Source organism: Sturnus vulgaris, chromosome 9 (assembly GCF_052056855.1).
Source record: "Sturnus vulgaris isolate bStuVul1 chromosome 9, bStuVul1.hap1, whole genome shotgun sequence".
Lineage (NCBI taxonomy): Eukaryota > Metazoa > Chordata > Aves > Passeriformes > Sturnidae > Sturnus > Sturnus vulgaris.
The window spans coordinates 10,587,600-10,601,618 of record NC_142251.1 but is presented as its reverse complement, the minus strand read 5'-3'; the positions used below and the strand labels follow the sequence as shown (position 1 = coordinate 10,601,618).

Genomic DNA, 14,019 nt, shown 5'->3' with positions numbered 1-14,019 from the left:
GGCAAGTCCAAAATGCATCTGGGACTGTTCATCCCCCCTTTATAGGTTGCATGCTGTGTGAAAATCTGGAGCATCTCTGCTGAAAGGCGAGTAAACACACATCCCTCACTCTTGAACTCGAGTGTCTTAGCAGCTGAAAGAAGGGTTCACTTAACATGTACAATACCTGCTCGTGGCTAGAGGGGGAGAAGTGCAGCCCATGGCCAGCAGCTGCTCTCCATGCAGAGGGGACAGTTTGCAGGTATTACAGGTCCCAGCATGAAGTGTCTCTTGATTGGGCACCTGATGTTCCCTTTCCCCCCCACTGTAGCTGAAGAGATATTTAAAGGTAGGAAAAGAGAAAAACAGAAAGAAAAACAGAAGCTTTATTAATGGTTTACAAGAGATTACCGAGTCTGTTCCCAGCACTGACTTCTGTTAAGTGTTAGTTTTTTGCACCAACTGGTTTTATGGCTCGATTTGTTGTCTCGGAGACTGTGCCATTCTGAAGGGCTCCTCTGGCTGGTGAAAGTGGCTCAGCCAGGATGGTTTCCTCTTTCTGCTGTAGAACTAAGGGAGTTGCTGTTTGTGTTTGCTAGAGAAGTCTGGGGGAAGCATGTGAGTGCTTCTTGGAGCTCACTTTCCATGAGAGTAAGGAGGGGTTCCTGACTCCCCTCTCCTGCCTCATAGAACAAACATATCTTGAGGGTCTCTTGGGGATCTGGCCCTGCTGTACCTCAGAGTGCAGAACCACACCTGTGCTTTGTGGGGGTGAACACAGTGCCAGTAGGAAGGGGGTCATGTGGGCAGCCCTGCAGACAGGGGCTACTGCTGTGTATCAGGGCAAACATGCAGAGCTTCATCCTTTTGCAGCAATTGCAGCTATTCCTGGCTCTATGTGTGTGCATGGTGGGGTGCAGCAGAATGCAAGGTGTGAGGAGGTGATCTGATAGTTGCTGCTACAAACAGGTCTGTAACCACAGCAGCAGGGCAGTTCTCTGCCTTGGACCTGCCCTGGGAGGAGCAGTAAGAGAGGCAGCAGAGCTCAGCCTGTCCATCCATTGTTGGTGAAGGTGTAGGGAACAGCAGAAGCTCTTCTGCCCTTTGCAGTAGTGTGGATCCAGTCTCTCTGTAAGACAGAGTTCTCTTCGTGTGACCTGGTGAGTGGCAAGGTTGAATCATCTGGTCTTCCATCATCCTTCACTTGCAGAGTCCTGGACTTCGCAGGATCGCCCTTAGTCCTTGATCAGAACAAAAGGACAGCCTGAAATATAGGTGTGCAGCCCTTAGGGACACCAATTGCTACTCATCCATGTGATTGAAGCAAGGCTCCTGGCATATCCTTGTGGGAATAAAAGAGCAGCCGAGACCTTGATAGGGATTTTTCATTGTAGGGTTGTAGGTCTGGGTGTTTAACAGGACATCTTTTTCTCCCTAGATCTCAACCCTATGCCCACAGAGGAGATTGTGCAGATGTTCAATGAGCTGCGGAGTGACCTGGTGCTGCTGTACGAGCTGAAACAAGCCTTTGCCAACTGCGAGTATGAGCTGCAGATGTTACGGCACCGCTACGAGGCCCTGGCCAAAGCTGGGAGCATCGGCCCCCTCAGCGTGGAAGGTGCCCATCCAGATGGCCAGACAGGGCTCGGCATCGAGGAGGGCAAGGGAGATACCAAGGACCAGATCATTGATGTAGTAGGAGCACCACTGACCCCCAACTCGGTGAGAAGGAAGGTCGGGGGGGCAGAACAGGGCGCACTCAGGTCTCCGACGCAGATGCCCTGACAAGCGCTGGGGATGCTGCCCTGCTCTCCCTCCAGGCATGCGCGTCCAAGGGAGCAGAACACGCCTGTTCCCCCCCAAGTCCCAGTGCTGCTCTCTGGGCTTGTCTCCTGTGCTGGACAGTGTTCTTGGTGCTACAGGTGGGGTCAGCAGGGCTTTCTACATCCTGCATGCAGGCAGATGGCTTGGTGTGGGTGCCACTGTGGACCAAAGCGGTGAGGCTTTGGGTGATGAGAGCTTGTTCTAAGGCAGCAACAGTACAGCTGCAAACCTGAGGCATATTCCCTCTAGACACAGCCTCGTAAGGGTTGCTCAGTGGAGGGAAGCGAGTGGGGAAAGCAGTCTTCAGGTGATGATACATGACCTGCCCAAGACCCTGGAGTCAAGCAGTAGCCCTGCCTGGAGCAGGAGGCTTGGGAAGGACAGAGGTATTTGAAGAGCAAAGGAGGGTTTCTATACTCTACGTCCAGTGCCAAGAAAGAAAAGCCAGGCCTAGGGCTTCTTCCAGTGCAAGCCCTGTGGCAGTGTCCTGTGCATGTACCTCTGCAGGATGTGAATCACCGGCCTCTCCTCCCTGCCTCCCAGAGGGCAGGTTGCCCAGCCCCTCACCACTGCCTCAGGGCCAAGGGTAAGCCTGGGAATCAGCTGAGGCTGCTTTCCCCTCTGTGCAGTCCCCTGGCACAGCTGAGCTGAACTGCCTGATGAAAGCTGCCCATCTCCACACCGTGGCATCCCTGACGCCTCCGATGCACTGCCCCTGGTAGCGGCACAGACCTTTACTTTCTAAAATGTATAATGTATTGCAGGATATTGAGAACACCTTATCTGTCAACGGCAGAGGCGACACGTTAACCTGGACTTGAGTGATGTCCTATTTGATTGTGACAATGTTGAGTCGTAAGGAAGAGTTCCACTGAGACAGGTTCATGTTTGTAAAGGAGTCTTTTGAATTATTATTTTTTTTCCCTACTGCATTCAATCTGGAATCTCACCCCTCCCTCCCTGCGGTCTGGAGTGTCCTGGTTTGCAAACTTTTTGGGCTGATTTACAGTACACTTGGTCTCCCTTGAGAACTGGCTTGTTGGGAAGGGGGGAGAGATGGTGGTGGTGGCTGTAACTGCAGGAGGAGGGAGCCCGTGCGTGTTTCTGACCACATTGTTCCTCGGTGCCACCTCCTGGAATTGGAAACAAAGGCATGGGCCCAGGCAGCACAGAGAGGGTTAAACTGACCTGGTCTCTGACATATTTGAAAGAAATATAATCAAGTTAATTCACTGCAAGGCAAATTCAGTACCTAAAGGGCCCCCATGTTAAATACAGCACTGACCTTTACCGGCTGATTACACAAAGACGACACAATTAGATTAGTCCAAGACAAAAGGTCAAGCACATTCACACTGTGACCATTTTTTGCTACCTTTTGATGCGGGGGGGAATTACATCCCAGCTGGAGGGGTATTTTGGAGAGGAAGAGGATGGGGCTGCTGTACCATGTTCTGCCTGGTTCAGATATGTTTGGAGAGTCAGGCAGGGCTTGGCACTGTGTTTCCCCTGAACCTTTCTATGGTTGTTGGGCTGTGTGGTGGTGGGAGAGAACAACTCCCTGCAGCCCATGCCCAGCTTTTCCAAAGATAGGCTGAGCTGAGTAGAGGTCATGTCCTGGTGATCCTCCCTGCCCTGCCCAGAGCTGGCAGATGCAGCTCCAGTGCTTCTTATCCAACATCATGGCTGAAATTTGCCTCTGGAAGATCGTTTGGCTTGTTCAGCACTGAGAAGGGGAATGGCTGATGGGTGCATGCATGAGTCTCCACCTGCACAGCGATGACCCTGAGGTGTCCCAGGCCGTGGTGGGGACAGCAAGGCCAGGACAGGGTGTTGAGGAAGCAGCCTGTGGAGGGCACAGTGCTTTGTCCCCGCCCCACAGTGCTGGCAGCAGGGCAGCAGTGTGGCTGGTGGTGGGAGCAGGCAGCTCTGGAGCACAGCAGTGTATTTTGATGGCCATTCCTACCCTCGCCTCTTGCAGCAGTGGGTGCTTGGCCATGACACCTGCCTTTGTCCTGCTGTAGTGGTTTAACCCTGCCGTGCCAGCCTTGAACTCCCAAGCTTTGCCACTGAGCTGCCAGGGCCTTTGGGGGAATCATTTAATCTCCCTCCTTCAAATTCCTCTGAGTTGGAGAATCCCTTTGTGCTGTCTAGCACTGCCTGTCCATAGCACTCTACATGTTGGATTAAGCATGGATTAGTTCAGCCTCCAAACCAGCTGCTCCCCTGAAGCCAGATTTGTTTCCCTGGAGAGAAGTATTTTGCTCCAGATGTTGGAGGGAATGAGTGGCAAAGCCAGGAATAGGACTCGGAGTCCTGACTTCTGAGCGCTGCCTGGCATGCCTGGATTCCTTTCCAGGAATTGGAATGAATGGGCAAAGGCACACCGGGATCTTTCGAGATACTGTTTTTGTCAGCAGCTGTCTGCCAGCACCCTGCTTGGCCAGCAGAGGGAATGGGGACATGTCAGCAGGGTGTGTCAGCCAAGCTGGGAGAGGCATCTGTCTCAGAGCCCATGGGGCAGTGGGAAGCCTGGTGCTGTCCTGCCCTGCTGTGTCCACCACTTTTCTCCTACCCTGGCTACCTGTCCACCCTCTCCCAGGGACTGCAGTGCCCATGGCTGACCATTAAAGCTGAGCTGGGATCCCCCCAGTGCTGTTTGAGGCTGACCCCGGTAGGGACTTTACTCGGGGCCTTCAGGAGGTGAAAGGTGAGCCGAACTCGGAACAAATTAGTTCCAAGCAGAAGTTCAGCCAGTTACTCCAGATTGGATCCTTTGATTTCCACAACTCAGACTCCACTCAGTGATCTGTAATGAGTGACTCTCAGAAATCCTCACATTGCAGCACTTTGTTCCTGAGCTCACAAGTCAGCCCATTAATGGGTAAAGGAAAGGACCTTGAGTCTAAGAAGTCTCGGGTTCAGAGTCAGAATTATTTGACTTTTAAGCTTCCTTTATCTGAACTCCTGCTGACTTCTTGTTTTCTGAGCCTGTTTGAAAGCTAGAAGTTACATTGTTAAGATCAAACATTCTCTCTTTCCAGATGGAGTTACAATATCTGTCTTTTATATATATATATTTTAATATATATAGTGTATATATACCAGGGTGTATATATATTCTTCTCTTTTTTTTAATCGTTCTTTCCATTAAAAGAAACTAGACTTGTAAGCTCTTGTAAATTATAATGTAAAACATTTTTTTTAACCAGACAGTTCCCAATTTTGCCCGAGGCAACTGGAATAGCTGTGCCACGGAAGGCAATAGGAAGGTGATTAATATGAATTTGTGACATATTTGAAAGATGGGTCTTTTGCCATATAAAGATTATCAAACACATGTGCTCTTCCCCATTAATTCTGCAGCCCTCCCAGGAAAGCCACAAAGCCCAGCTCCTTTGTTTCCAGGGTGGGTTTTTGTTTTTTAAATGTACCTTTCGGTCCCCTTGATTACCCTGTATTTGATTTTTATAGGGCATCTGCTCACTCTGCTGTGTGGGTTCTCTGGCCCTTTTATTTCCCTGTTAATCGGATCCCGCAAAGGCAGCGGTGCCAGGGCCTCTGACGAAATCCGTGTGTGTGTTGTATTTAACTTTCAGCCGTGCAAATTCCATGCTCTGTTTGCCGTCTGCCCGGCGGGAACTGGGGGCCGCTTCCCGCCAGGGGAGGCAGCGGGGCCTCCCACGATGTGCTCTGCCGCCGGGAGCAGGGATGGACAGGGCTAGCTCCTTCCTGAGAGCGGGTCCCTGCTGCCTTGTCCATCCCCTGGGTGCTTGCGGGCTGGGGTAGTGGCTCTGCAGGGCTGTGGGAACGGGAGGGCTGCGGGGCTGGGCATGGCAAGCACCAGGCTGCAGTCGCTGTGCCAGTGCAGGGCTGGCCTGTGCCACTGCCTGCTGTGCCCTGGGGACGGGGACTCTGGCACCTCCTGTCCCTGCAGCACCCAGCACACCTGGTAGCTGTGCCGTGCCTGGGGCACATCACACACAGAGCCCAGCTCTGGGTGCTGACCCTGCCATGGCTCTGGGCACAGGGTCCCTGTGGCACCTGGCACAGTCTCACTGCAATGCAGTGATGGGGCTGAAGGAATGTCCCACTTGGTGAGTGGCCCCAGCTTTTCGAGGGCTGGGTGCAGCCCTGAACCTTCTCTGAAGGGGAACTCCCTGGAACTTGCCAGCCTCATGCAGGTATATTGGTGTGCACTGCCCAGAAAAGGGGTGGGTTTTTTGAGGAGCCCTGGATTTTTGTCAGCCTCCTGATCTGCTCCTGGGCCGCATCACAGCAGGTGTGGATGGCAGAGGATCATTTGCAGGCTCTGACCTGTCCCATGTCAAGCATCCCTGAGACAACTGCCCATAGCACAGAGCTCTTCTGCCCTTCTCACACTGTCCTGCTCCTTAGGGCTTGGTGCATGCTGGCTGCTTGGTCAGGGCTCCTGGCACCACCGAGTTCTTGCAGAGCTCAGCCCCTTCCTCCTGACCATCCCAAAGCCCTGTTCTTGCCAGGGAGGTAACATCCCCTTGTGAGTGTGCTGTCCCTCCCCCTTGTCACTGTTGGATTAGCTCTGTCCCTCCTGTCATGCAGAGACCTGGCTCTGCCTTCAGCCAGGCAGTGTAGTCCATTTGGCACTGCCTAGAGTGCTTCCCTGGGGCTAGCTCTGGGACAGGTGGGTGTGTTTGCCACAACCCAAGTGTTCCCACCTGCTGTTCCTGGTTTTTCTTCTTTCCTGTCTCCCTTTTGGAGGAAAGTAAAGGGAGTTGGCCTCCAGCTCTTTTTCCATCAAGAAGGGGAAGAAACCATGAGCACTCTGTTTAGGGTGAGGATGAGGAGGTGCAGGGGCAGTGCTGGTTGTCCTGGACCCCCTAGGGGCTGCTGGCTGCCTGCAGCCATGGGACTGGACAGGGGCCTTGCTGGGGCAAACACTGCAGTGCTCCAGAGAAAAGTGGGAGCTATCCCCTGCCCAGTGCTGTACACCATCTGACCTGCAGAGCAGTGCAGCCTCCAAGCACTTGTAGCAGGTGCTGGAGAGCTGCCCCAGGGATGTGCAAGGCTCTGCCCCAGGCCACCCATGGCTGCCCTGTGCCCACTAGCCCTGGTGCATGGAGCTGTCTCACCCCCATCCCAGGCAGCCTAGGCGCCACTGACCCTATTGGGAGCTGCTGGCTGCTAGTGGCTGCCCCTAAGCCCATTTGCCTCAGTCACCAGGTGACAGCTGGAGTTGCTGCAGCCCCTGCTCCCTTTGAGGCTACCATGTCCTGAGTCAGGCTGCTCCTGTGTTACCCATACCAGGCTGGAGAGCTCCTTCCAGCATCCCATATGCCCAGCCCTTGTGTAGCTAGCTGTTCTCTTGCAGCAACGCCTGTGTATCTGACACCTGCAAGTGCTGCCTTGCCTGAGTGAGGGGCTGCCCCTGCTGGAAACACTTGTGTTGTCCCCAGCATTCACTGTCAGTAGAGTTGTTCCTCTTGCTGCCCACCCAAGGCTTCAGTCTGTGGTGGGAGGGGCCCCTGGTCCCTGCTCTCATGTTTTGCAGGGCCTTGGAGGGGCTGAAGCATCACAATGGGAGCCTGTGTTTATGTGCTGCCCACTGTGGGCACTGGTGGCCCTGGCTGCATGCCCTGCTCTGGGCTGCTGCCCACCTGCCCACCCTGTGTCCCCTGCACCTGCCTTCTAAGAGTAACTGGCCATCATCGATCCACTGTGACAATGTCCTCTGAGTCACATTCTTGCCTGGAGGAGCAGAGGACAAAGGCCAACTTCTTAGTTTTCATAAAAAACTAATTAGACGACTCCCATCGAAAAAGGGTCAATAAAGCTGATCAGGGGCTGCACAGAGGGAACTGGTAAAACCCCTGTGACCTTTGCATGGAGCAAGTGGGCTGCCCCTGCCCTCTGGGAGCTGCCCACTCGGTGCTGGCTGGATACTTGCATCCCTGTCACCCATTGGCACTCTGGAACAGGGCAGGTTCCCTGGCCACCTGGCTGCAGTGGTGTTTTCTGCACAGCTGGGTATGGCTCCTGCATCCCACAGTGTTGCAGTCAGTGTTGCTGGCTCAGCTGGCCAGGGCAGAGCAGGTGCCCCAAGGCCCAGCAAAGCCATGCTGGCTCTATTCTGTAGCCAAGATGCTCCAAATGCAGTGGCAGCTGTGTGGGTACAGTGTGCCAGGCTACAGGCTGGGGTGACAGGTGCCAGTGGGATGTAGTGGTGTTTGTCACCCTGCACTGGGGAGAAAACTGCATGGGGTGCACCCATGCATAAGGCCCAGCAGTGATGGGCTGATGGGGCCCTCAGGGCAGAGCTGCCTTGGGGCACAGGCAAACCGGAGGTGGTGGTGGGGCTGGTGCCCACCCACAGTGCCCATGCTGGAGAGTGGGGGCAGTGCTCCCAGCAGCAGGGAATCCTGACTGCCCTTTCACAGCCAAAACCCTTGCCTTTTATGAGGAACATGGATGTGCCATACCCCAAGGAGCACCCTACTCCCACATAGCCAGGTGCACTTCCCTGCCCTCTGCCCCCCCCATACAAACTTGCAAATGCATGGGCACAGCCCGGGCTCCTTTACCCCCAAACTTTATTCATGTGGCACATTTACAGCAAGGATTGGAATAACTAGACAATGAAAATGCTGGGGTTGCATTATCGGTTGGTTTAACTGGAACACCACACACCATGCAGTCATGTACCGCCAAGTTCAGTGCCTGTATTGCCCTTCTGGCTGCCGTCACCGGCTTCGCTCCAGGCCATGCACGCACGGGCCTGGGGCTGCAGCCTCCCTGCAGGTCAGTGCCCGGACGAGGGCTCCATTCAGCAGGGCCCTGGGGCTGGGTGACACTGAGAGGATGTGCGCCCTCAGCCCGCCCCACGGCTCCCCCTAACCGCCCTGGCCAGCCGGGAGCCCACCCAGCTGGAGGGGATGTGCTCGGCAACTCTCTCAGGCAACAAGCCAGCTGCTGCTGAGCGTCCGCGGGGACCTGTGAGGGGCACAGCACGACGGGGGGGCTGAGCCTCAGCTCGGGAACCGAGGGAGGTTGCGGGGAGCACGCTCAGGGGCCTGGGGCAATTTGCAGCTCCCCTGCTCAGGTACCTGTGGGCCGGGGGCCAGCGCGCGCTGGCACGTCCACCACTGGACACGGACACGGTGCTGTGGCGGGCCTGTCCCCCATGGAGCTGGAATTGATCGGCGGGGACGAGGCAGGGCTGGGCGTCCCACCCAGCCCCGCAAGAGGCACGAGCAGACGGAACGGGGACGGGACGGGGCTCCATGCGGACACTGTCACCTCCCTCCTGCCGCCCGCCTGTCCGCTGGGCCCCTGCCTCACTGAAGGGAGCCCTCCGGGGCCCTGCAGCCCACGGTGGGGCTGCCAGGGGCTCTGCAGCGGAGAATACAGGCACTTCACCTTGAACATAAAGAGACGGATCGCGTTTGTCACATACAGGAGTCAGAGAGGGGTTAGTGTTGACTGAAAAAGGGGAAAAGGCGCTCAGGGGAGAGGCGGGGGGAGCTGGCGGGGTGGGCGAGGGGCCGTCTCGACACGCTGAGCCTCCACGAGTGCTGCCCGAGTGCAGGCACACACCGGCATCGCTGCAGCAGCGATGAGGCCTGAAAACATAAAACCAGAGAAGAGAAAGAAGAAGGGAAGGTGGGTATGGCCCATGCCAAGGTGGAGATGGGGGATGCTCTGGCTACGGGGTGGGAGAGGGAGGACGGGGTGGGATATGGAGGGAGGGACGGAAATCAGGAGCCAAAGAAAAAGAACGAACTACAAGTCTAAAATGTGGTGCAAGCGCCCTACGCGGCTGTCCGCTAGCATGGCATAATGTCCGGAGCAGCCCAGAGAGGGAGTCACATCAGGTCTACACAGATTTGCCTTCCCATATATACAACCTCTACTGGAGTTAACAGCTGAAATTGAGATTTTTTTTGTGTCGGTTCCTCTGGCCTCGGTTGCCGGATTTTTTTTAATGCTGGAGCCCGTCCTCCCCGCCTCGCCGGCACCGGGCACATGCAGCCCTTGCCTGGCTTGCCTCGGGGATCAAAAAGGTTTGGAGGTCTGCTTGAAGATGAAGCCTCTATGGGCCAGTGTCTTCATGATGTTGGCAATGTTCTTGCAATCATCTAAGGAGAAAGCACAGAGATACTGGGTTAGAGGCATGATCCAAACAGGAGTTGTTGGAGCAAGTTCTGAATCCCATGTTGGGCCTGTGTCCTCACCAGTCCAGGTACTCTGTCCCAAGGACCTTGCAGTGATGTGGTGTGATTGCAGAATTCCCAGTCCCAGCACTGGCCACCTGCATCCCAGTATGACCCAGTGCTGCCCTGAGATAGATCCATGCCCTAGACCTCAAGGTTGGGTCACCCATGTCCCCACCAGAGCCAGCCCACAGTGCCTCTCTATGCCCACCAACCAGAATTTGACAAGTGGTTAGGATGGCAAGCCAGAGCCACTCCTGGTGCTGGGCCATGGCAGAGCAGCAAGATGGGAAGGAGAAGGCTCTGGTGTTATTTACCTGGGACTAAACTCAGGCACCGTTTGCTAAAATAGAAGCTGGGCTTAAATTGATTCCTAGTGTCTATATTTCATGTTGAAAATTGGCTTGTAAATCCATGTTTTGATCTATGAGGGCCGTCTCCTTAAGAAAAAGCAAGAGTAAATGTGTAATTTCTCCCTTGACAGCACACGGCGCAGAGGCGATCCTTCTTCCCGCTCCCCTCCGTTTCGGGACAGCTCCACTCGTTCCGATTACCACTCTTTCTTCCTCGCCCCACGCCTTGATGTCTCCATTTCATTACCGCCCGCCCATTTATCAAGCTGTTACCGTAAGGGTGACTTTGCCCACTTGCGTGTGGCAGCGGGGCCTGGCTGACACGGGGAGAGGGTGCCCCGGAAGGGGGGTGCAGGCAAGGCCCCCCTCTCCCTGCCGCTGCTGGATGGATGTTGTGGTGGAGGGAAGGCTGCATCATTACTGATGTGTAAATGATAAAGAAGCCTCCACATCCATCTCCCAACTGTAAATCCAGGGAGTGCTTTATAATCAAGCTACAGCGATAATAATGTGAAATTAGGTCTCTCTATCAACGGGAGGAGGCCTTTTAATCACAGCTTAAAGGGTGCAAACGCTGTTTATCATAATTGAACTGTATCCGGGCTAATTGTGGCCATATTTCACTGTCTAGGAGACAGCAGGCTGCCTGCTGACAGTGCTGCGTGCCGGATTGAGGGCCTCCCGCAGCCGGGCAGTGCTGTCCTGCTGCCAGGCATCTGCCTGCAGGGATGGGGCTGCCCGGCGTCCTGGATGCTCCCTGCCAGACCACAGCACTGCCCAGCCCTGCTGTGCCCGGTGACCCACTGGCAAAGACATCGCCTGTCCACAAGAGCCTGTTGGAGGTTCAGGACTTTCCCCATGCACAGCTCCCCAAGGGGCTGCCATGAGCTGCCAGGGACCCTCCTGGCTGATGGTTGGCAGTGAAACAAGTAACATCTCCATCAGTGCCACGTGCCTCTGGAGTGTCCCCTGAGACCCTCCCAAGGCACCCCTTCCTGTCACTTGTGTGCCAGACAGGGGACAGCCGCTGGGCATGAGGACAACTCAACAAAGGAGGGGGTCCCTAGCCCACTGGCTGGCATGGGGACAGAGGTGAGCCCATCTCTCTGTGCCATCATCCTTTCTGCTGCCCAAGGTGACACTGGTGGCTGCATAAGGCCCCTGGAGGTGACAGGTGTCCTGCCCAGCCAAGCCAGAATGCCACTTCCTGCTGTTATCACTTGTTCCCACTCAAGCGATCCTCTCACTGTCCTTAGGACCGTCTGCTCTATCTCATCCCCCAGACACCTGAGCCCCTTGGAAAGCCCTCAGCCTTTGGATCCCCAGTGGGATCTAACAGGGTAATAGTGGCTTGAAAGCTGGGGAAACAGAGGTAAGAGGAGCGCAACTGTCTGTGGCCAAAGTACCCCTGGCCAGCCAGCCCTGGCCTGATACCCCGCAAAAAGTAACAGCAAAGCAAATCCTGGAGCTGTGGGAGGTGGGTGGCAAGTGAGCAGTATGGATGTGAAAACATAGCCTCAGGTGTCCCACTGCCAACCTCACAGCCTGCAGCACTGCCCCGAACTGGAATGGGCACTGGGACTTGACTATTGCTCCATATTGCTGAGGGAGAACTGCACAGAGACTAGGCAGCGGCAGCAAGACCCCATGGCACTTCTGGGATTTGGAAGCTGGTCCCTGGGGACACTGTTTGGAACCACTCTCTGCTTCCTGCACCTCATCATCTGCCTCCCCAAAACCCCAGTGTGCTCTGTTGCCAGGCGCCAGCGCTGGGACACACCCTGAACTGTGAGCTGCCACCCTGGTGGGACCCTGTTGGGTTAATGCCACCCACATGCCCATGCCGCCAGTGCTGTCCTTGTTGTCCCAAACGATGCCACGGCCCCTGGCAGCGAGTGTGCCAAGCTCATCATATGTCATTTAGTGAGACTCATTCCAAATCAGCACTAAGGTAAACACGCTTATTATAATTATCCATGTAAAAAAAAAATCAACAACAGCAGAACAACTTTCTAATATGCAATTACAGCCATCTATTGATTTTACAATGTAATCCGCTCCAATTGATTTAATAACACAATTATAGGCTGGCTCTCGGGATATTAGAGTGGGAGATTTTCATAAACTCCAAAGCAAAAAACTAAGCGGCTTTTAAAACAACACAGTCAGATGGCTGTTTGGGGAATTATTAACAATATGAAATCCTCTAAATCTGGCCGTCGTTACCTTGTGAAAGGAATTTCTATTACAAAAATGGCAATTGACAGCCTAAGAGAGCGCGACCAGGATTGCTCTGCTGCTTTTCAGGGCTTAATCCATTGCAAAGGTGACCATGGGGTGGGGGACAAGCAGAGTCCGAAGCTGGCAGGAGGGCACAGGTAGCCCTGCCCACCCTGTAGCCCCCACCCAGCCCAGCTCTCCCTGGGGGGCACATGGCTGTGGCGGTGCTGCCCCAGCACCCCCCCTAGTACCACCAACCTGTCCCATCTGGTGACCCAACCTGGGGCCAGGGAGGCTGGCAGGTTGTGGAGCCCCCCAACTTGATCCCCATCCCAGAACATCTGGCGTGTTCCAGTCCCAGACACCTCCAGGGGCCTGAGGAGTGCCTGCCTGTGTCCCAAGGCTGAGCAGGGGGATGGGGTGAAGGTGGTCCCACGCTGATGGCCAGCACGGCTCTGCACAGGCGCACACACGCAGGCGCGCCCCCGCCCTCCTCCCACTCACTCCCTCAATGTATTCCCGACTTTATGGGCACATTTTTCTTGTCAAGCTGACAGGGTTGCTAAGTGGATTTCTCCCTGATATGCGGACGGATTATCACATTACTCCAATGTCCTACACAAACATATTACTTTATATTCAATAGCCCTAATGAATATAAACTGCTTTTTCTTTTTTTTGGGGTGGGGGCTAATCTATAGATTTTTAATGAGGGCACTATTAACTCCCTCCTCTTTAAAACAGACTTAGGTGCAGCCTCTGAGTAGAAAATCAATGGTGTTATTGTAGGAATATTGTATATTGATATTGTAATAATAAGATGCAATTGATTTAGGGGTGTTGTGTGGTGTGTGTGAAAGGGGTCAGCCTGGGGTTATCCTGCCTCATGCAAACAGAGCAGTGACTCTGCCCTGCCTCCCTGCCCCTCACCTTGCTGTGCTGCTTCCGAGCATTGCCCCATGTCCCCGTGCAGTGGCCCAGGATGGCTGGGATTGACCTTGCCCTGAGGTGATGGGTTCTGGGGCTGGCTACCTCTGAGACCCTCCTTTGGTCCAGTTGCCAGTGCAGTGTGGGGTAACCTGACACCCCTGCCTCCACTCACCCTGGCTGGCTTAGCCCACCAGGTTTTAACCCTCCTGCTCCATGTGTTTCAGCATTACTCACTGTGACACCACACTGCCTCCACACCCTCGATTCAGCCCTCTCCATGTCCTGCCAAGCTCTCACTGCAGTGACAGCCAAAGACAGCAACACGTGCACACACACTGGGCAGCAGGACGCTCTCCTAGTTTAGGCTGGAGTTTGTGGCCATTCAGCATCACTGGTCGCCTTGTCCTTGGAGGGATATAAACATTCCCATTGCACTCCTCTGCTGAGATGGAAGCAGAAAGCCCCCAGCTCATGGCACTGGGCTGACTGCCTGGCGTGTGCCCTCCCACCAGCCACTGCACGGT

General features: G+C 54.8%; 2 protein-coding genes across 5 annotated transcripts in view; one reads left to right on the top strand and one right to left on the bottom strand.

Annotated features, from left to right (window-relative positions):
• DMAP1 (DNA methyltransferase 1 associated protein 1) overlaps positions 1-2,831 on the top strand; it is a 29,069-nt gene extending 26,238 nt beyond the window's left edge. For both annotated transcript variants that reach the window (XM_088169766.1, XM_088169767.1), the window contains exon 10: positions 1,418-2,831. In XM_088169766.1, the coding sequence (XP_088025892.1) occupies positions 1,418-1,764 (347 nt within the window). In that variant the 3' untranslated portion in view covers positions 1,765-2,831. The remainder of the gene's footprint in view (positions 1-1,417) is intronic.
• Positions 2,832-8,355: 5,524 nt separating this feature from the next.
• Positions 8,356-14,019, bottom strand: part of ERI3 (ERI1 exoribonuclease family member 3) — a 130,669-nt gene continuing 125,005 nt past the window's right edge. For all 3 annotated transcript variants that reach the window (XM_088169769.1, XM_014872102.2, XM_088169768.1), the window contains exon 8: positions 8,356-9,917. In XM_088169769.1, the coding sequence (XP_088025895.1) occupies positions 9,835-9,917 (83 nt within the window). In that variant the 3' untranslated portion in view covers positions 8,356-9,834. The remainder of the gene's footprint in view (positions 9,918-14,019) is intronic.